Source organism: Lepisma saccharinum, chromosome 1 (genome assembly GCF_977018435.1).
Source record: "Lepisma saccharinum chromosome 1, izLepSacc3.1, whole genome shotgun sequence".
Lineage (NCBI taxonomy): Eukaryota > Metazoa > Arthropoda > Insecta > Zygentoma > Lepismatidae > Lepisma > Lepisma saccharinum.
In genome coordinates this window covers 119,588,385-119,608,462 of record NC_139229.1, presented here as the reverse complement: position 1 = coordinate 119,608,462, position 20,078 = coordinate 119,588,385, and the positions used below count along the sequence as shown (strand labels likewise).

General features: G+C 34.9%; 1 protein-coding gene across 1 annotated transcript in view; it reads right to left on the bottom strand.

Moving 5' to 3' along the window:
- Positions 1-690: 690 nt before the first annotated feature.
- The window catches only part of LOC146000289 (sodium/glucose cotransporter 4-like), a 108,372-nt gene continuing 88,984 nt past the window's right edge, over positions 691-20,078 (bottom strand). The window contains exons 10-14 of the mRNA XM_083137782.1: positions 14,154-14,322; positions 11,836-11,955; positions 11,442-11,537; positions 6,449-6,602; positions 691-3,407 (exon numbers count right to left, since the gene is read on the bottom strand). Coding sequence (XP_082993908.1) covers positions 3,106-3,407; positions 6,449-6,602; positions 11,442-11,537; positions 11,836-11,955; positions 14,154-14,322 — 841 coding nt within the window. The 3' untranslated portion in view covers positions 691-3,105. The remainder of the gene's footprint in view (positions 3,408-6,448; positions 6,603-11,441; positions 11,538-11,835; positions 11,956-14,153; positions 14,323-20,078) is intronic.

The window sequence follows — 20,078 nt, the reverse complement described above, 5'->3', positions numbered from 1 at the left end:
AAGCATAGTCATCCTGAAACTATACGAAGAGTGCTCAGAAGGGCAAACTATCATGGACGTGTAGCCAGGAGAAAGCCAGTTGTAAGTAAGCCAAACAGGACAAAAAGACTGGTGTTTGCAAAGGAACACTTAGGAAAGGATCAGACATGGTGGAATCGGGTAATTTTCACTGACGAGAGTAAATTCAATATTTGTGAGTCAGATGGGAGGGTAACAGTGTGGCGTAAACCAAATGAGGAGCTCCGAGAGAAAAATTTGCAAGCAACAGTGAAGCACGGGGGTGGTCACGTAATGGTTTGGGGCTGCATGTCGGCCCAAGGCGTTGGTAAATAGGCTTTCATCGAACAGACAATGAACAGGTACCATTACCTTGACATTCTGAAGTCAAATCTAAAGACTAGTGCTGAAATGATGGGCATTCTTTGTAACTTTATGTTTTATCAAGATAATGAGCCGAAGCACACTTCCCGCGTAGTACAAGAATGGTTATTGTACAACTGACCAAAAGTGCTCCATTCTCCACCGCAGTCTCCGGACTTGAACGTCATTGAGCACCTCTGGTGTAAGTTGGAAAAAGAAGTGAGGAAAACACCTATAACCTCGAAGGCAGACCTCAAGGAGAGACTTCAACATGAATGGGCCAACACCAGAAAATTGTTAGAAAGTGTGCCAAATAGTTTATCCAAGGTGTTAAAAATGAAAGGGATGCCTACCAGATACTGACATTTCTGTTCGTTGCTTTTCAAGCGTGTTTTCCTGTTTCTCCTTCCATGCGTCCGAATAATTTTGTTTAACCCACAAAAAATATTTGTTTTGTTTAATGAAAATATTTTACTAATATATTATATTAAACATAATTGAAGATAATTAACAGTGTGCTCATATTGTGTTTTGTTTGTTAAATAAATATTAAACATTTATCATCGTATTATATCACTACTACGTCAGTAAATATTCAGAAATGTTATCTGTCCGAATAATTATGTGACTCACCGTACTTGCAATTTTGTAACAATATTTCACATTTGTACTAAACATAAATGATCAGCATTTGAATGAAGAACCCAGTTTCTAAAGTCTGCTATGTAAATATAATTGCCCTACATTTCCAGAGATGTAATGTGATGAGTTTTAAGAATATATATAACTAGGTTTTGTATTCCTGAGATTATAATGTTTCTGCTCAATAAGCTATTATATGTGTTACTTGATTTTGCTCCTATTATTTTTAGCAGTGCACAGATTATAAAACTTATACACAACTAACTAAAACAAAATATTTTAGAGTAACCAAAAAGAGTTTATGCTCCCTGTATTTAATTACTGGGTTGTTGAAATTCCTTTTTTCTATATAAAAAAGGGTACATAAAATATAACAATTAATATCATATTTTGCAAAATAAAGAATTGCCATTTCTTCTCCTTTTCCTTAAAACTGTCAATAAGTACTGACAAGGATGCTGGAGTTGATTAAATTTCAATGTGTAAATATGCAGTGTACCCGGCTTATAGCTAAAAGAAACATTTATTACAGTTTACGAATACCTGCCACAGTCAAAACCTGTGTATGTACTGTATTGCCATCTGTTGCCATTTACAAAAAACACAAAACGGTGTCGTGCGCATGCGCATGGACACAGTAAACGAACATGGTGGAGTGGACTCCACAACAGAAGTTGTTCTGTGTGTTATCATTGTCGAATTGAAGTCCGTGACCCTCGTGCAACGTGCATTTTGTCATGAGTACAACCTGTCTCTCTCATTTTGTGATGTGTAATGGCAAGGTATTTTGCATCAGGATACACCTTCATTCCCAATAAATTCTTGGTCAAATAGATTTTGGGACAGTTTCTATTTTTTATAGCTCTAAGCCGGACACCCTGTATATTTAGAAAAAAGATGATCTTAAAAGAAGATTCTTATCATCATAGGGAGACAGGCATTCTACGATCAATTTCACACAATGTTGACTTGATATTATTTAGTGATATGGATACATTTTTTGAAAATACGAGGTGAATTCAACAGGTTCAGAAAAACATATTTTTGACATAGTGCTGGATAATATGTTAAACCATTTCATATTCAATCATAGACTTAAATGCCTCATTTTAAATAGGATAATACAAAGGTTTCATTTTGTCTCGTTCTTGTAACACTCCCCATAATCTATAATTATAAGACAGGATTATATATAAATGTAAGTCCCAAAACAGATAAAAAATATATAGGGCAGAGAAAGAAACTTAAAAAAAATGTTATAATGAAAAACAAGATTGATTTGAATCTTTGTTCTTCACGCAATAAAAGAGGAGATGAAAATATTTAACTGAATCAAAAAACATTTTCTTATTCTGAATTAAACTGAATCTATATGTGCTAAGATTCATTAATGGTATCTGAAAAGATAAGTGCTGATGTTAAGTAGATTTCCATCCAGGCATCATATACAAGTTATTAATATTCAGCTGCTCATTACTTGATGTAATAACATCCACTCATTCACTTTCAACAACTCAATTTTAGTAACAATTTTCTATCAACATAGTGATTTTAACAAAATATATAGTATCATATGCATGCAATTATTGCTATACCAACAATAAATATTGTCATTATGACACACAATCTCTCTCTAAAATATAAGCATTGATGAAACAGTAGCCCATACAAATTCTTACAGATAATGTTTTATTCAATTGAAGAATATGTTAAACTTTGGCCACATTGAATGAAGAAACTATTATAAATAACTTTAAATCACACATAATGAACTTGAGCCTTACTGCAAATATGTATGCGATAAATAATGACTGACATGTTCATGACAATATCTTAGTTCAATTTTTTTGTTTATTATTTATTTGTTTGTTTGTTTTGTTTTTCTAGAACTAATTGAAAATATATGGATATAAAAATAAATGCACAATACATGCAATTACTTCACATTCATAGTTTGCGAACACAAATATTCTTGTGCACAAACTTGGTTGAATTTTGCAAATGTTTTACTTTTATATTTTACACTTTACTGAGTTTTCTAGTTACGTTTCAAACTGTAAGTAACCAAGCAAAGATTGCAAAGCAGTCATATTTTATTGGAGATCAAGATTCGGTTTGGTTGATAATCCTGTAGTAAGCTTCCATTCGTAGTTTGTTAATCACGTCTGGAGGGAAAGGGTTGATGGAGAATATTGTGTACAACAAAACAGCACAGCTAAGAATAACAACTAGGCAGCTGTTCAGGACCCATTTTTCTTTGCTAGTTTGTTCCAATTTACTGATTTTCTTCGATCTTTCTTCCATGTCTTGCACAATCTGCCGAGCCCTCTCTGGATTATCTTCAATGCCACATGCCCAGTTATAAAGTTTCTTCCATAATGATGCCACGACAGATACTTCTGGAACTTAAGAAAAAATGTTCATCACCGTTTTGTACAAAAAATATCAAGAATTCCAAAAGGTTCACGTTATAGTTTGAAAAAGTTTTCATCTTTGGCACTACTTGAATTATGGGCTTTAACACCGCAGTGGTCATGTGAATCACAATAGTGATGCACTTGTATATTTTCCATTGGCATAGCATTATAGTATGCCTATACGCCCAGCGTTCCCTGATTTAAAATTTCAAAAATACGTAAATGCTGTAAATATAAAGTAAATCTTGACTAATTTCATATATGTTTGACCTTCATGGCATTATAATAGCTATTTTTCACGATCCGCTTGCAACGCTTCATTAACAACACTCGTTCCAGCATTTTTTCAATGCCTTTCCTGCCTGGACGCCGGGCAGGTTCTGCGTAAGGAACTCTATATTCCTTGCTGCCTTTCTGGAGGGAAAGCTTGGATCTCTACAGCATGCGCGCAAATGCTCTCTCGTATGCCAGCGTTCAGAGCAGAGGTCTACGTGATTGGTTCACGTGAGCCTTCCTGCCTTCTGAAGCAGACTACAGCGGTAGAATTCTTCGCACTCGTGCTATGTGATGCTACAATACACAATATTGACTGACGCAACTTTACCAAACCCAAATACACCATTTCTTAATGACCATTGCATTGTATAATTTATCGCACAAACAGCGATGTGCAATAAAAAGTAAAAGATCAACACAGTTTTTGTGAAATAAGTTGATGAAGTCCTCGTGGTAGAAGTTCAGCCTGTGCCTGCTCTACCACTTAACTCGCAAAACTATTCTTTTTTTATTATTATTATTATTTTTTCGTTAGTATCTAATTGCTTAATATTGTGTCAATGGAAATGTTTAGCATTCATTTGAAAACTCTTAACATCAAATGGTCTGTGGACAAAATTATTTTAAAATGTTTATCACCATTCCAAGATGCAATAAACAGTGGTCTGAATTACTAATCGGCACTGTTATGTCAGTAGAGTGTACGATAGTTGGATCGTCCACCCACCTCCGTGTCAGAGTGCTTTGCACAGCACCAAGACCGACAGAGGTCCCTGGTTCGAATCCCGGTGTTAGCATGGGTGCTCTTTATGAGTTTCCCTTCATCAACTTCATAAATATCATCACTCATATTCATGATTAGCCAAAAGTGGTAGAAAAGTGAAGTAAAATAAACCAAATCAATCAGTAGTTGGATCGCCCACAACAATGACGTCTACTGTTGTTCAGAGGTGCTTGTACTTCAGGTAGGTTTTCTAATGACTTGCATCATACCGAAAAGTATAAAACACCAGAGTTCAAAACATTTGTGGCATAGTGAGGCATCTCATTTTCTAGCTAAAACATGCATAGATGATGTTTTATTGAAAACCAAGCTGACTTGAGGCAAATAAACAATACCTGTGGCGACTAATTCCATAAGTAAATTATTAAGCAAAAAAGTGCCGACCCTTCCTTCGAACTTGGCGTTCCCACCCGAAATGCCCATGCTACACCACTGATATTTTCATGTACAACTGCAATTTGACAACACTCTTGACCTTGACTCCCAGTGTACCTTCCTGGAACATCCATTGTCGACTTGTTATTAGAGCTCATATTTCAGTTGAGCACAGTAGTGATCCACATGACTATGGGAGTTACAGCACTTTGAATACTTAGTGTGGAAAACGACCCAAGAAACTGGTTCCCAAGATTGATGACAACATAGATGGCAGTGCGATCAGTGTTGCAACTTATTTTCTAAAACAGTTATATTTGTGGAGTGATTTGCAGTCACGAAATGGCATTAATTTGGAAAGAAAAGTAAAGTAAAATGAATAAATAGCATGCGTAACACAAGAAGAGACTGGATTGTGTACTAGAGCTTATTTTTCTATGTTATTAGAATACAAATAGTATCCTAAGATATATTTCATACAGAGGCGACAAACCACATGTGTCGCTTGGAAGCGAGCAGCCTTTCGAACCATTCCCTAAAGGAGATTTTAGACCAAAGCATCATGTGACAAACGATATGGGAATATCACACCAAAGCGACACATGTCCTTCGGTCCAAGGTAGCTTTCATACTGAAGCGACACGCGACACATGTAGCTTGGAAATGAGCCAATCAAGAGCAATGTTTCATACCTTAGCGGCATGGCGGGCAGCACAGGCCAGTGTTCTGTTGGTGAAATCTTCAAGCGACAAATGTTGTGTGCTGCTTGTCGCTTCGGTGCACAATCTCCCTAAAGCAAAATGCTCATTGCATCGCACAAACGCAATAACAAAAGAAGGGTGCAGATTTACTCACGATTTTTCTGAATGCAAAGAAATATACGTAAAAGCACACTATCATGCCACCCACACTAATGAAACGTTGTGGATGAACCACGGCTGTTAAAATCGATTTTGTTCAATTGTAAATGAAGTACAACAAAGGGAAACAAATTATCAAAGTCGCCGCTGCTCCAAGAAACACAAGAGAACAAAGCAACAATCATCAAGAATGGAAACCGATTGACGAAAAGTGCTGCTGCATCTCCTAACCACGGAACAATGACGTTTTGTTTACATGTAAATATTTCACACATTAATGAATGGACACCAACCGAGATGGAGAATCTAGAAACGTTCTTCATTTTTGAAGTGAAACTGAGTTATGATAGCCAATTGTTAAGGCCGCTATGTGTGCTTCAAACTGTAACCAGATTGTTACTTTGCTTTGTTTAAATAATATATATCATGTATTTATTCTATTTGGGTGGGCTGAGACCCAGTGGCGATGCCTCTGCCCCTTGCACATTTGAAGGCTGCATTGACATTTTCTTTTAGAACATCATAGGGTGTGAGTAAAAACTTAAGATATATAGATTTTCATCTTGAGGATTTGTTCTACACGTTGAATTTCATAGATCCTATGGGAAATTATGTTCTCATGCTAAGGCTACTGAGATCCACTTCTCTGAGCGGAAAGCACCCAGAATGTTTTCCAAAAGTTTTGTTTCCAAAGCAAAAATTCAGCATAAATTCAAGTTTTAACTGAGACATACCTTCTCTCTTCTCTTGGCAGCACATGTCAACCTTTTTTTTGTCATCTACAATTTCATCCAATTCCACTTCTTCTATATTTAATGGTTCTTGCTTTTCCCTCTCATCTTCGCGTTCGGATTTATCAAATCTTGTCATAAATGTTGTCCTTATAAGCTGAAAAAATATAAATGACATTGAATTAATGGAACATTTTATTTTACCAAAGTTTCCACATGCACAAATTATCTACAGGTTATAGGTATAAATGTTTTGGGTATAAATGGATTCCCATGCACCTCGGTGGCCAAGCATGTTGACTGATCAACGTGCAATCTCACCAACAAGTATTCTGGGTTCAAGCCCCAGCCTTTGCATGAGTGTTTCGTTTTGAGTGTCAAGGGTCCTGGTCGGGCTTGGTTGTTTGTGAATGTCCATTCATCAATTTCATCATTTCATCACTCATCCCCATCTTCGCAAATTAGCCAAGAGGCACAAAACGCGAAGTAAAATAAACTAAATCAATCAATCAATCAATCAATCAATCACTCGTTTTGAGTCTCTTCATCAATTTCAGCAAACCATCATTCGTCATCATCCCTGTGATTAGTAAAAATATATATACTTTTATATATATATTAAATTACAGGAAAGAATGCTTATCCCCCTATAAATTATGAATGATTATGATAGCTAAGCATCTTTCACAGATACACTTCATATGTAATTTGCTTGCTTGCAATTTTTAATGATCTTACACAGCTGAAAAAAGTTTTATTTGATTAAGTTTGCTCAGAATATTGTAATATGGTTGCTTAGGGATTTTTCACATTACAGGATGGACCAAAGAATTAAATTTTGCACATTGACAGCTTTTGGTGGGATGTACAACTTTATTTTTACAGTATGAGTGTAGAATGCTGTTTTGTCAATGTTTTTTTAAAAAAGTCTCTTAGTTTCAGATATAAATGAGCTTCCAGATAGCACTGCACAAAATTAAATATTTTTTGACAGTCGATCCTAAAGTAGTACATCCTACCAAGTAACAATTCAGGCTTAAATTGGACCTAACAGACCATACTAAATACAGTGGACACTGATTTTGTGTTACATTTTCCTGTATTATACATTCAATTTTCTTGATCCTAATATGCTGTAAATTTTTTCCCACATTACAAGTTTTTCAATCACCTTGGTCCCTGAAAAATGTAAAATCGAGGTTCTACTGTATAAAGTTTTGTACTGCAGCTCGCACAACATACAGAACCTTTTACAGAGCTTCCAGTAATCTGTGCAGTTTTAAAATAAAAATATACAGAAAAATCATAAAATAGTTGTATTTACATAGTATACATTTTAAAAACATATTTGGCAAGTGCAATGCTTTCGTTTTTGCTTTTCGACTGTGCTGGTTCTCTGCTGGAGGGGGGGATAGGGGGTGCAGGCAGCCGCAATTCTCTGTTTATGCCCCAACCTATCCCTCGTGGACTTTTGTTGTTTTTCCATGTTTCACCTGATAAGTTGACGCAGGGCTCTGACCAGCCAACACGCTATGAGAAAATCACTTGTGCCTTGCTGACTGTGGCTGTCTGCAAGATTTGCAAACTCTACTCTCTAAAGTTCATTTATCTTACTTATGCACGGAATGGGTGAAGGAAGTCTCTCGAAATCATTTGAATCACTTATATTTCACTTTGTGCCATAGAAGCGTTAGTAGATTTTGATATTCTTTTTGTTTTACATAAGAAATAAAGCCATGTATTCATGAACATGAGTTGTTTACTTCCAGTGACAGAGTAAGCAACACCATTGGATAGTTGGGTAGGGAAGATCAGGAGCCTTGGCAAGTGACTTTTACTTCCATTTTTCTTTCTATTAGTTTAGAAATAATGTTACAATCTAGCAACGCCTAACACAAATACAGTTGACATGTATGAATCAGCACTAATTGCAGTGAAAAAAGCAATCAAAATTCCTAGAGAAATATTACACAAGGGTGTAAGGATCGGGTAAAAAAACATTATTTCTAATTATAGGGTATAAGCATAACTATTTGTTTAAAAAAAAAAAGAGTTGGATTTGTGTAGACAAAATTTATTGAAGTTACTGCTGTGTAACATAATAAGTGTATTGCAAAATCATATTACTGTTATTTTGAAATCACCATGTAGGTATTAAATAAATACTTACCTACAATAAATGCATTCGATAATAGCAACATAATGTATTTAAAAAAAGGCTATTATTTTTACTCATTAAAACCATAAATATATGACTTTATCATGTTATTTAAGGGTGGTGGAAAGTACGGGGACCAGAGTAGAAATTAGGGGGTGGCACCAAAGATCCACCTCACCTGGGTGAAAATTTTATCTTGAGCTGTGGGAATTGTACAACAATTTGAAAAGGAAATATTTAACCTGAAGCCGATTATTATATAATACAAGAGCAATAACATCTACAGGGTGGCTCAAAAAGTCACTTAACACCCCCGGTACATGGCCACTGCAGCGCGCAACATGGAAATGGTGATGACCAATCATTATCAGGCCAAGGGGGAACCACATTGATGCCACCCGTGTGGTCGGTGGCCATCTTGATGTCAACCATCTTGAATTCAACTTCAGTATTTTAAATGGGAAGGGGGTGATATGATATATCAAATCAGGCTAGAATTTCACGAGAAATGCAATGGTGAAGGTTTTTTTGACGTATCTTTAACCAGTAAAACGTTATGACTGAATTCTTGTACCAATTTGCTCCTTTTCGAGGTGTTAGAAAAATGCCTTCAAATTTGTTTAGCGCATAGGTAATGCATCGAGATCAAAGTGATGTCTAGGGAGAGAAGTTCGCATACCATTGGACACGATTTTAATCGGATACATCCACGAAGAGCTATGCATTATGAATGGTTGTCGCTAACAATTTACAGTGTGATGCTTCCATTAAATGAAAAGTCCTTCAGAGTGACAAGGCTCATGTTTATGTTCATAAACAGAATATTCAATGCTTTTTATCTGATAACCCATTTTTGACAGATCAAAGCTGAATGGTTAATGCTGTTAAGTTAATGGTGTGGCGTGCTGTGTGGAATACGATTGGTTAGTCAATTTTTCATCAACGGAACCTTAAATGCTTAGGACTACTTGGATTTGTTAAATAAACAGGTTTTTTTCATCCTTGCTTATAAAAGAAGGTACTTTTTACAGAGTTTTTTCAATAGGGAGGAACACCAGAACACTATGGGAACGTTGTGAAGCAGTTTCTGTCCAAAGTTTGTTATCAGATGAGAAGGGTCGCATATTCTGTTTATGAACTTCCTTATGAACATAAACATCATCCTTGTCACTGCGAAGGACTTTTCATTTAATGGAAGCGTCACACTGTAAATTGTTCGCGACAACCATTCATAATGCGCAGCTCTTCGTGGATGTTTCAGATTAAAATCATGTCCAATGGCATGCGAACTTCTCTCCCTAGACATCACTTTGTTCTTGATGCATTACCGATGCGCTAAACAAATTTGAAGGCATTTTTCTAACACCTCGAAAAGGAGCAAATTGGAACAAAAATTCAGTCATAACTTTTTACTGGTTAAAGATACATCGAAAAAACCTTCACCATTGCATTTCTCGTGAAATTCTAGCCTGATTTGATATATCATATCACCTCCTTCCCATTTAAAATTCTGAAGTTGAATTCAACTTGGCGGACATCAAGATGGCCGCCGACCACGTGGGTAGCATCAATGTGGTTCCCCCTTGGCCTGATAACAATTGGTCATCACCATTTCCATGTTGCGCGCTGCAGTGGCCTTGTACCGGGGGTGTTAAGTGACTTTTTGAGCCACCCTGTATATAATTGTAAGGGTTCTTAACCCTGCGTAGGTCCCACACGGTCTGTAGTTCTGGGTGTGTGGTTTTAACATGGCCATTGATTATTTTGTCTACACCCTCGCTCTCTCTAGCTGAGTTTCTGACATTACTCTTTTATCTCACAATTTTCTTTTCAGTAGTCAGATCTTCGAACCACTAGGCAGGTTCGTTGAAGGCCTGGTCTCCGAGCTTGTGCACAACTAATGGCGTACTTAGTTTTTACTGAAAACCCAGTCTGACAGCGAGACTAACCAAGGGAGCTGGTTTTGTTTTAGTTGTGTTTGTGACTTCTATTTAACTGTGATATTTGTGAAATAACTGTGAAGAGTTGATGTAATAAGATGGACAGAAGGGAATAAGAGTGGATAAGACAGTTATTCCTGAAAATTCCGAGGGAAAGTGACTCAATAGATGGACAGTTTGATTCAGATGACCATTGAGATCCATCAGTGTAACATTTGTAAGTGTGCATGAAAAAGACTTTCAATTGCCAGTTATTTTGTGTGCAATAGAAACTCATTTTTCCAATTGACTTCTTGATGGCACGGTAGTAACATCATGAGCTTGTAATCAAGGGTTCCCAAGTTCAATATCTGATGAAAGCACATAGTGGCTCGTATCCCACTTCAAACTGTAAGTCCAGTCCCGATTAGCCTTCCTGTGCAACGTAAAGAACTCAATTTTCTATTCCAATTTTCATTCTTATGTTCGCACACATTTGACATTAACATTGAATTTTCATATGTGGAGTGTTAAGTTATTTTGTTCTGTGTAATTATTTTATTAACTAAAATGTATATTTCATAGTTTCATACAATCCCAATTGTTTGCAAAAAAAAAAAAAAAAAAATTGTAATAATTGAGGGTTTGTCATTTTAGACCTTTAATTGAACACATTTTAAGAACCTGGTCTCTGGCGTCGTGTGTGACCAAGGACATAATTTTTTGTGCATGACCTATGACAGGTTAGTGATTTTAAATATTTTGTATTGTTGGTTTGTACTTTAATACATATTATAATATATTAATGGTAATGCTGAAATGGAATTATATTCAGTTGTTTGCCTAAACTCAAATGTTGCTGCATGCCCCTGATATATAGTATTGTGGTATAAATTTTTACCGTTAAAACATTACTTACCCGAAATTGTTCTGTTGGTGGTGTTAGATAGCTGACAATGACACACAATACAACAGTTACCCAGAATAGCAGAACAGCAAAGTACATGTAATGAACCTGCAAAAGATAAAGATAAGTTAAAGAATGAAGAAACTGAACATATAAGAACATTCCCTATCAGTAATGATAAAATGTAACAACTATTTTCTTCATTTCATATCGCATGGAGAATAGTTATATCTGAAACATGCAATGCTTAGTTATTCAATACAGGTTTTTTTGCTATCTGAGAATCTCAGAAATGTATACAGAGGGACAAGTGCTATTGAGTAAAATTTGAATTCTTTATGGTAATTCACACTAGTTCAAGCTCTATGCATGGCCCTAAATGAATTATTCACACAACTATATTTACCTTGGAAGTAATAGCTGGTCTCATGTCCTTTTCATAACACACAGGTTCGTGGTAACAAAAATCCAATGCCATTCTTCCCAATCCAATTACTAGACCAGTCATAAGACCCCAGAATGCACCCTACAATAACATAAAAAACAAATTTATTTGGTTTTTATACAGTTCTCTAGGTTCTAAGATATTGTGGATAATGGACAGGCTAACAGTGAGGCTGCCCCAACTGATGTCCCTAATGTACAATAAATCTTCAATTAACATAGGCTCTAAAATTAAGTGATCTCCTGCTTTAACATATCAAAACAATAGTGATACGAGGATACACAATAAATCAATCTTCCTTAAAGGTTTGACCAACCAATGTTAAATAACACAAATTATGTATCTTTTATTCCTTTGCCAAAATTGTGTTCCAAAACATTCTCAAACTAATATTACCAACACACCCATCATCCACTCCACACATACATATACATTGATTTATTGAGTTTGTGTTTTAAGTCCACTCTATGCACAGTAAGGCTAATTGGGACTGGACCTACATTTTAAAGTTGGATTGCATACATTTAAAGTACATAGCAACTAACCCTGTAAATGTAAATGTATGTATATTCTCGTGGCATTAATTAGAACATTCTGGAGCTGGAACACAATGACAGCAGGGGAAATAAAGAGTTAATTTCAAAATAAGAATTATTACAAGATAACTTGTAATACACAATGAATTCCTTTAAAGTTGAGTTCATATCTAAGAGAATTTAACATATATAAATCATTAGTGGACCTAAAAGTTACTGATTTCACCATTATTTCTAACACTACTGTTTGACCAACATTCTTCAAATAGTGAAATACAAGTCCATAACATTGTCTACATATTCTGCACTAATGTTATATTACATGGTAAAATGTACACTTTAGAACTTGAAGCAATTCTGTATCTACTGTTGCTTGTTGAAAGTAATCATTTGATATTTTTTAAACATTTGATAGCAACAGGAAAGGGTAGTTTAAGTCAACTGTAATTCAATATGTGTGCAGAGTTTGAAAAATCTTTTGCAAGTAGTTTATGTTCACATCTTCACTTCCATACAACAAAGTTTATCTAGTTTAATCGAAAACAGTTTGTCTTTAGTTATTGTGCGTATTATCTGCATTATTTACCAGTATATGTAATAATTTTAGTAGGTCATCATGACAATGGGAATAAATTAGGTACATCACATATCAAAGTATCAAGTACACAACAGGATTTCAGATTTGGGCAAATATCATGCTTTGACTAATGGTTGAAGAAAATTAGCATGCTTCTCTTCAATCAAACTACCCTATGGCAAGCCTTGGAAACACCATGAAATAACAGGTCATAGGCAAAATAGTACTTGCTGTATCTGCACGTCAAATTAATGTACATTTCTATTACCTTCAATGGCCCATGTCACCATACATCATAAGTTCCATGTATTTTACTATGGAAGAAAATTAAGTTCAGCATGCAGATGCATAGTATTACGTTCCAGGGAAGATGCTTTGTTATGTCACTATTGAGTTCCATGTTTCAGTGAGTGAGTGATCTTTTTCTATTGTGCCACATAATGCTGCAGTCATAGCTGCAGAAAGAGGTTTACTATATCACATCCATTGCCTCCAGAGAAATGGTGAAATTACTAAGCAATGGAAATGTAAAGTATATCTTCAGACAAAAAATAATATGAAATTCTTGGAGAAGTTACAACTTTCTCGAGTTTACACCACAGATTACTACTAGTGTGGTGTACAAAATAGTGAGGAGGTGCAAAACTAACCACAAAAAAATGTGGTAAAGGTATTTTAATGTCCAACTGGACTTTGAATTAGCAAAACTGATGCCGCCTTTGCAAATTTTAAAATATCTTTTTCTTGCTGTATTTGAAAGTACCACTCCATTAACTGGAGAAAAAATAAATAATTATGTACTATTCTCAAAGGATGATAAACAGCAAGAAAAAAAGTAGCAGTAATGTGATGCTAAAGAGAAAAATGCAAATACAGATAAAATTTTAATATATTTTTTTAAAATTATGTGCTGCAAACATGTTGAATGAAATATCAGATGTTTCCATTCAATTACATGCAACACTAAACTAATTGTTTGTAAGTAACATGTTGCTCTGCCACCCTAATTTAATGTTCCTCTAGTGATAAACCATATTCTTGTTACCATAAAAAGAATGTCTTTTTTAGTGTTCCTTTCTTAGCTGAAGTAGTGAAATATAATAAGCAAGCAAGATGGAGGCAGTCACCATAAGTGCACACATTTGGAAACAATCTTTGCTACATACCTTTTCATTCATTCTTGGCCAAATGAGAGCCATACAATAGACAGCTGCAATTGGTGGAGCCAAATACGCAGCTACCGACTGGATGTAAATATACAGCTGGCCACCTTGCATTGACTGAATAATGGGAATCCAGATGATAGATATTACAACAAGCACGGCGATGAAAATTCTGTTCACGGTAAAAAAATCAAAAGAACTGTGTAAAGATATCTGCTTATGCATTATAAACATGCACAATTTCAGCAGACAATATTATGCAAAGATTGTAAGCCTGGAAAGACTTATGTAACTAAAGTGCTTTAACATCCCAAGTCACATTATATGTATAGAAATTATGAGCAACTTGTTCCAATTATGCTTCAGCAAAATGAGGCAATCATTTTCAGGAACAAGCAGTTTATTTTAAAATATCTTTAAATCGATGAAGTATTCTCGGGACAAAGCAAACAAATAAAAGACTTACACACAACAAAGGAGTAAAATAATAAAAGCACATACACTTATGGATATTATAGTTTGAAATACACCACTCTTTTTCAAATACTTCAGTTGTGAAATTTGGTGCTTTCATTTTGATTTTCTTTATGAAATCATGATCATTTTTATCATTTATGATATACGGGACCAGTTTTATATGAAACAAGATAAAGACTCTGTTCAATATTTTACAATTACCTACCAATTCATACTTTGAAACTGTTTATAAAATTCTTATCTATTTGTTGCTGTTGAAAATGGTTGTAAAAAAGGCAAACAAATAGAGCACTATAATAATGCTAAAAAAGAACAAGTGAATATCTGTAAATGATCTACAATGTAAACAACATTTTCTTCACATATTTGACTATGAATGTTCGCTTTCATGAAATTAATTGAGTTTTCTTTCTTTCCTAGTGCCAAGCTTTCTCAACCAGCTAACTCACTGCCAAGATGCAACTTTTGTCCTTTTTACGTATATTTTATGCTTTTGTTGAAAATTAAACTGAAGGAGCAACTCATTCTTTATGAAAGTTTGTGATTAAAAATGCATGGAATTCAACAAAAAATATATTGATATACAAAAATAGATGAAATATGTTTTCCAATATCATGAACCAAATATAGAATTCACATTCATACACTTGTTAAAATTGTAAATTTTATTTTAGAATTTATAATACCTGGTGTCCCAGAAGTCTTTCCCTGATTACAAACTTTATTCATATCCACTATATGCAAGGTAGAGATGTGAAAGTGGTGCCAAAATGTTGAAAAACTAACCAAGTTTATTTATTGCAGGTTTGAGTAACTTTGCTGTAGTGTAGCAGTGTCAGTGCCCAGGAAACCGGAAATGTTCACAAATCAGGAAAAAGCTCAGCATGTCCTCAGGTATCACGAGACCCGGTTACCAATAATGGTGCAGAGGAACTTTCAAATGTACAGAATTCTTTCGTCTAGAATATCTGCCATCAATAAGTTGGTATTTAGAAAATGGAATTTTATCTTCATTCCCAAATCCTGTCAAGTCCAAGAAACATTATATGGAAAGATGCCACCCGATGTCAAGAGCATTAATTCCGGATTCCTTGGCACTGACACTGCTACACTACAGCCACATTACTGAAACCTGCAACAAATAAACTTGGTTAGTTTTCCAACATTTTGGCACCACTTTCACATCTCTACATTGCATATAGCGGATATGAATAAAGTTTGTAATCAGGGAAAGACTTCTGGGACACCCAGTATAATCTAGTGACAACTTACTGTCATCAACTACTTATTTTCAATTTAAATTCACATCCACCTAAAATTTCTCAGATGTTATATTTTTCTATCATGTATTAGCTTAAAATGTGAAATGAAAGAAGGGGAAAAAATGGCATGCAATTTTTTTTAATGCTGAACGAAAATAAAAGTTGCTAGAGATAAGTATTTTTATACCTCAAATGAAATTGAGAACATTAACTGTGTTACAAATAATTTTCAACACCTTGCACAAAATGTACTTCTATGTTCAGATTGATGTCCTTTATTTTAATTTGTCAATCTCCCTGATGGCGCAGTGGTAGTCAAGGGGTCCTGGGTTCGATACCCAATGGAGGCACATAGTGGTTCGGATCCCACTTTAAACTGTAGGCCCAGTCCCAATTAGCCTTGCTGTGCATAAAGTGGACTTAAAACACCAAACCAATGAATCAATTTTAATTTGACCTAAAAAATTCACTGCTTCAGTGTACAGTGTAGCAGTTTCTTTTTCATAGCTAAACTTATTGCAGACCCCTGATTACATCTGATAAATAGTGAGGTGAATGAACAATTCAAATTCATCTTAAAACATTTTTTATTTTATATCAGGTCAGCAGAATATCAGGGATCAGAATCTGCAAATTTTATATTGGTACTTTAACGATATCGGCAAAAATTTAATATTGGTCCATCCTTAATTCCTGGCATTAATGATCCCAAGTGTTCAACAATATAACATTTAAATTTCATTATTTTCCATCAGAACAATAAAAACAAAAACAGATTTTAATTGTGACATAACACTTCAAAACAACTGCACATCTTTCACCACTGCATAGTTGAATGAAATGAACACCTTAGAATGACTAATGTAAATATTGGAATAAAGTACATCTCTAACACACACAATGTAAACAGGTATTTCATGTATTGTGGCCACGGTGGCTCAGTCGGTAACGTGTCTGACTACCATGCTAAAGGTCCCGGGTTCGATCCCTGGACGGTTCAAATCCGGGAACTTTCCTAACGATGGAAGCGGCCCCGGCGCATACCCAGCGTCGAATAACATGGGTACCTGGGGGAAACCCTGGGGGGTAAAGGCAGTCAGGGGCGTGATGCTGATCACATCACCCCCACTCACGACCGGATCAAGAAAGTGTGGGGCGTTACCCCCACACCCCCTATACGCCTTCATGGCATGGTGCTGTGCACAGGGGAACACTTTACTTTTACTTTATTTCATGTATTAGGAGGTGCCTCTTTCTCTGTAAGCAACTGATAAGGTGATCAATTAAATGCTCTGAAGCCCTCTACCACGTTTCAGTGCCCGAAGGTACATAATTAAATATTGGTTCAAATGTTTCACTTCACTGTTAACAGAGAAGTGAGGATGAAGATAGAAGAGATGATGACACTACAGTTGCAAAATGGGGAAGGAGGAGCACAGAAACTGTTTGATAGTTGTCATGAGGAAATCAAACAAAGAGCCAAATAAAATTCAGCACTGAAAAGGGTGAAGTGTTAATAGCAATAATTTTGCATTTTAATTTTTCTTACTGTACATTTTCTGTCTCTTTAGGCTAACTGCGATGATGAGGATGAATGATGACGAGATAAAATTGATGAAGAATCAACTACAAAAGATCATTTCGACCCATGTCAGAATTCAAACATGGACTGTCAATGGCAGGATCATGAGTCCAGCACTCAACATACTCTGTCACTGAGGCAATGTTATTAAAAACAAGAATAAATCTGGGAAGAGCCCAAGAAATGAGGATAGTGGAGAGTTTCAAATATCTGGGAAACATAATTGAAGGAAGTGAAAGATGAAACAACTGGAAAGTGAATTCTTTCAAAGTGTTATGGCATTGACATGGAACAGGGACATGCCTACAAAATGCAAGAAGAAATATGCATACTTCACACTAGAATGCAAATAATGTATGGCAGTGGAGGCAGAGATTTGGATAATAAGAGAAAGCTGAATTCTTAAAGGAGTATAGTAGGGAATGCCAGAAGAGATGGAATAAGGGTATTCGACAGAGAAGGGAGTAGTGAAGATGGAGGACAAAACAGAGCAGTGTTTGGGCATATGAAGAGGATGGGGTCAGGAAGACTACCTGTCAGAGCATATACTGCACAAGAAGTGGGCCAAAGGTGAAAGGAAAGGCCAAGATGGTGGAAAGAGGAGGAGTGGAGAGTGTAAGAAGACAAAATTTTAACACAGTGGAAAGAGAAGAGTTATTAATGGTCAGAAGAAGACTTCTATACTGACTCTGTCAGAGACTAAATGATATGGTAAAGGATGATTATGATTGAAAGTAATCAACTGTGCCATTAATTTTGTATCAAATATGGAGATATAGGATGTTTTGCTCACTGCATGGCCCAAGTTACCGAAAAAAATATTTTAATTGAACATTCAAAATGTGTAAATGGATACTTTTTACACTTACCGAATGAATATGTTCTATCTTATTTATACTTTGGAAGTTTAAATGTTTGAATAGCTCTCCACTATAATGAGAGATTACTTTTTAACATTTCTGAACTTTTTAATGTGCAGAACTTCAATAATAGGGGAAATGAATGTTCAGAATATTCAGACTTCTACAAGTTAAACCTTATTTCTTAGTATGATAAGGTATTACATTGTTTTGAAACAATTGTTAGGAACAATTTTCTATTTTTCGTGTACATGATTTCAGATCATTTACTTAAATTAAGAAACATCCTGATGTTTTATAAGAGAACAAACACCTAATGGAAATCAAGTTTGTCAATATCTAGCCAACTTTCAGGTTTATCATCAAATCAAAGGCTCTAGTGTGTGTCCACTATCATGTTGTTTTAGCCTTATGTAAACTTTGTATTTTGAATATGATATTTTTAATGTGTATCATAATTTTGAATTAGCTCTGTGATTATTTAAGCATTTAAAAAAAGTTAATTGATGTGACTTGTGCACATGACAAAATCAGAAAGATTTTATACCAAAATCTTACACGAATTGTAAGATCTCACGAGTTTGGAAGGAGATAAAAAAAAGTTTGGGATTTTTAATATAGATATATGTATATTATATATATATATATATATATATATATATATATATATATATATGTGTGTGTGTGTGTGTGTGTGGGGGGGGGGGGGGGGGGCATGCATGTGTGTGTGTGTAAGTGTGCTTAATCTCATTCAAAAAGGGCAAAATGGTTCACAAGAAAACCTTATTTTGATAAATTTTTGTTAACAACTATTCATTCCAATCCACACCAATGCATGCAAATTTTGAAAGTAGTTTAATGACTAAACAGAACTATCTACTTTTACACAAAGATCCATTGTTAATCCAATCAGTAAGCAGAAAATGCAATCTATTGTTTCAGTTTCTTTACAACAGGCAAAAGGGATTAAAATTATTTAAAGAATGATAGCACCAAACAACTTTTCATAAAATTTATTTAAAAAAGCTATTTATATATTTTTTGTTTCCTATGATGTATTAAAGTTAATAAGGAATGGAATATGGCAACACTAACAAAGGTATAACAGAAATATAAAATTAAAATTGCATGCAACTGCAAACATAGTCAAGTTTCAAATCAGTGCCAATCAGTTGGTTTAGCAAGTACACTTAAAATTTTGCAAGAAACAAAAAATGAACCCCGATTCTGTTTGCAATTGCTTCAATTAAGCTATGGACTGTTTACAATGAACTCTGCAGTGCAGAACTTTTTATTAAAAAGAATGACCTTATATTCATTATAGATTAAAATGCATGCAAACCAATTAGCTTTAATTTTAAATAGAGGCATTTGCACTTTATACTGTTCTCCAAAGAGGTGTTTGTCCCAAGTTGTAAGCTCAGATGTAAATATGAGTCAATACTTTGAAGTATCAAACTGTCTTTTTTTAAAAAATGAGTATAATTATCTCTCAACTTATTGTAATTCTTGCAGTGTAGGGAAAATCTCTTTGTATCTCTTATCTTCAAACAGATTGAGTTATTATTCAAATGCAATACCATCCCAGTATTTTAAGGTATCTAACCACTATAAAAAAAATCAGCTGAAACTAAATTCACATAACTTTTCATGGCAGCAAAATTGAAATTTGGACATTTTGTCTTACCCATCCTCACATATACATAGATATATGTTATTTTGCAGTTCAGTAATGTTAGAATCTGAT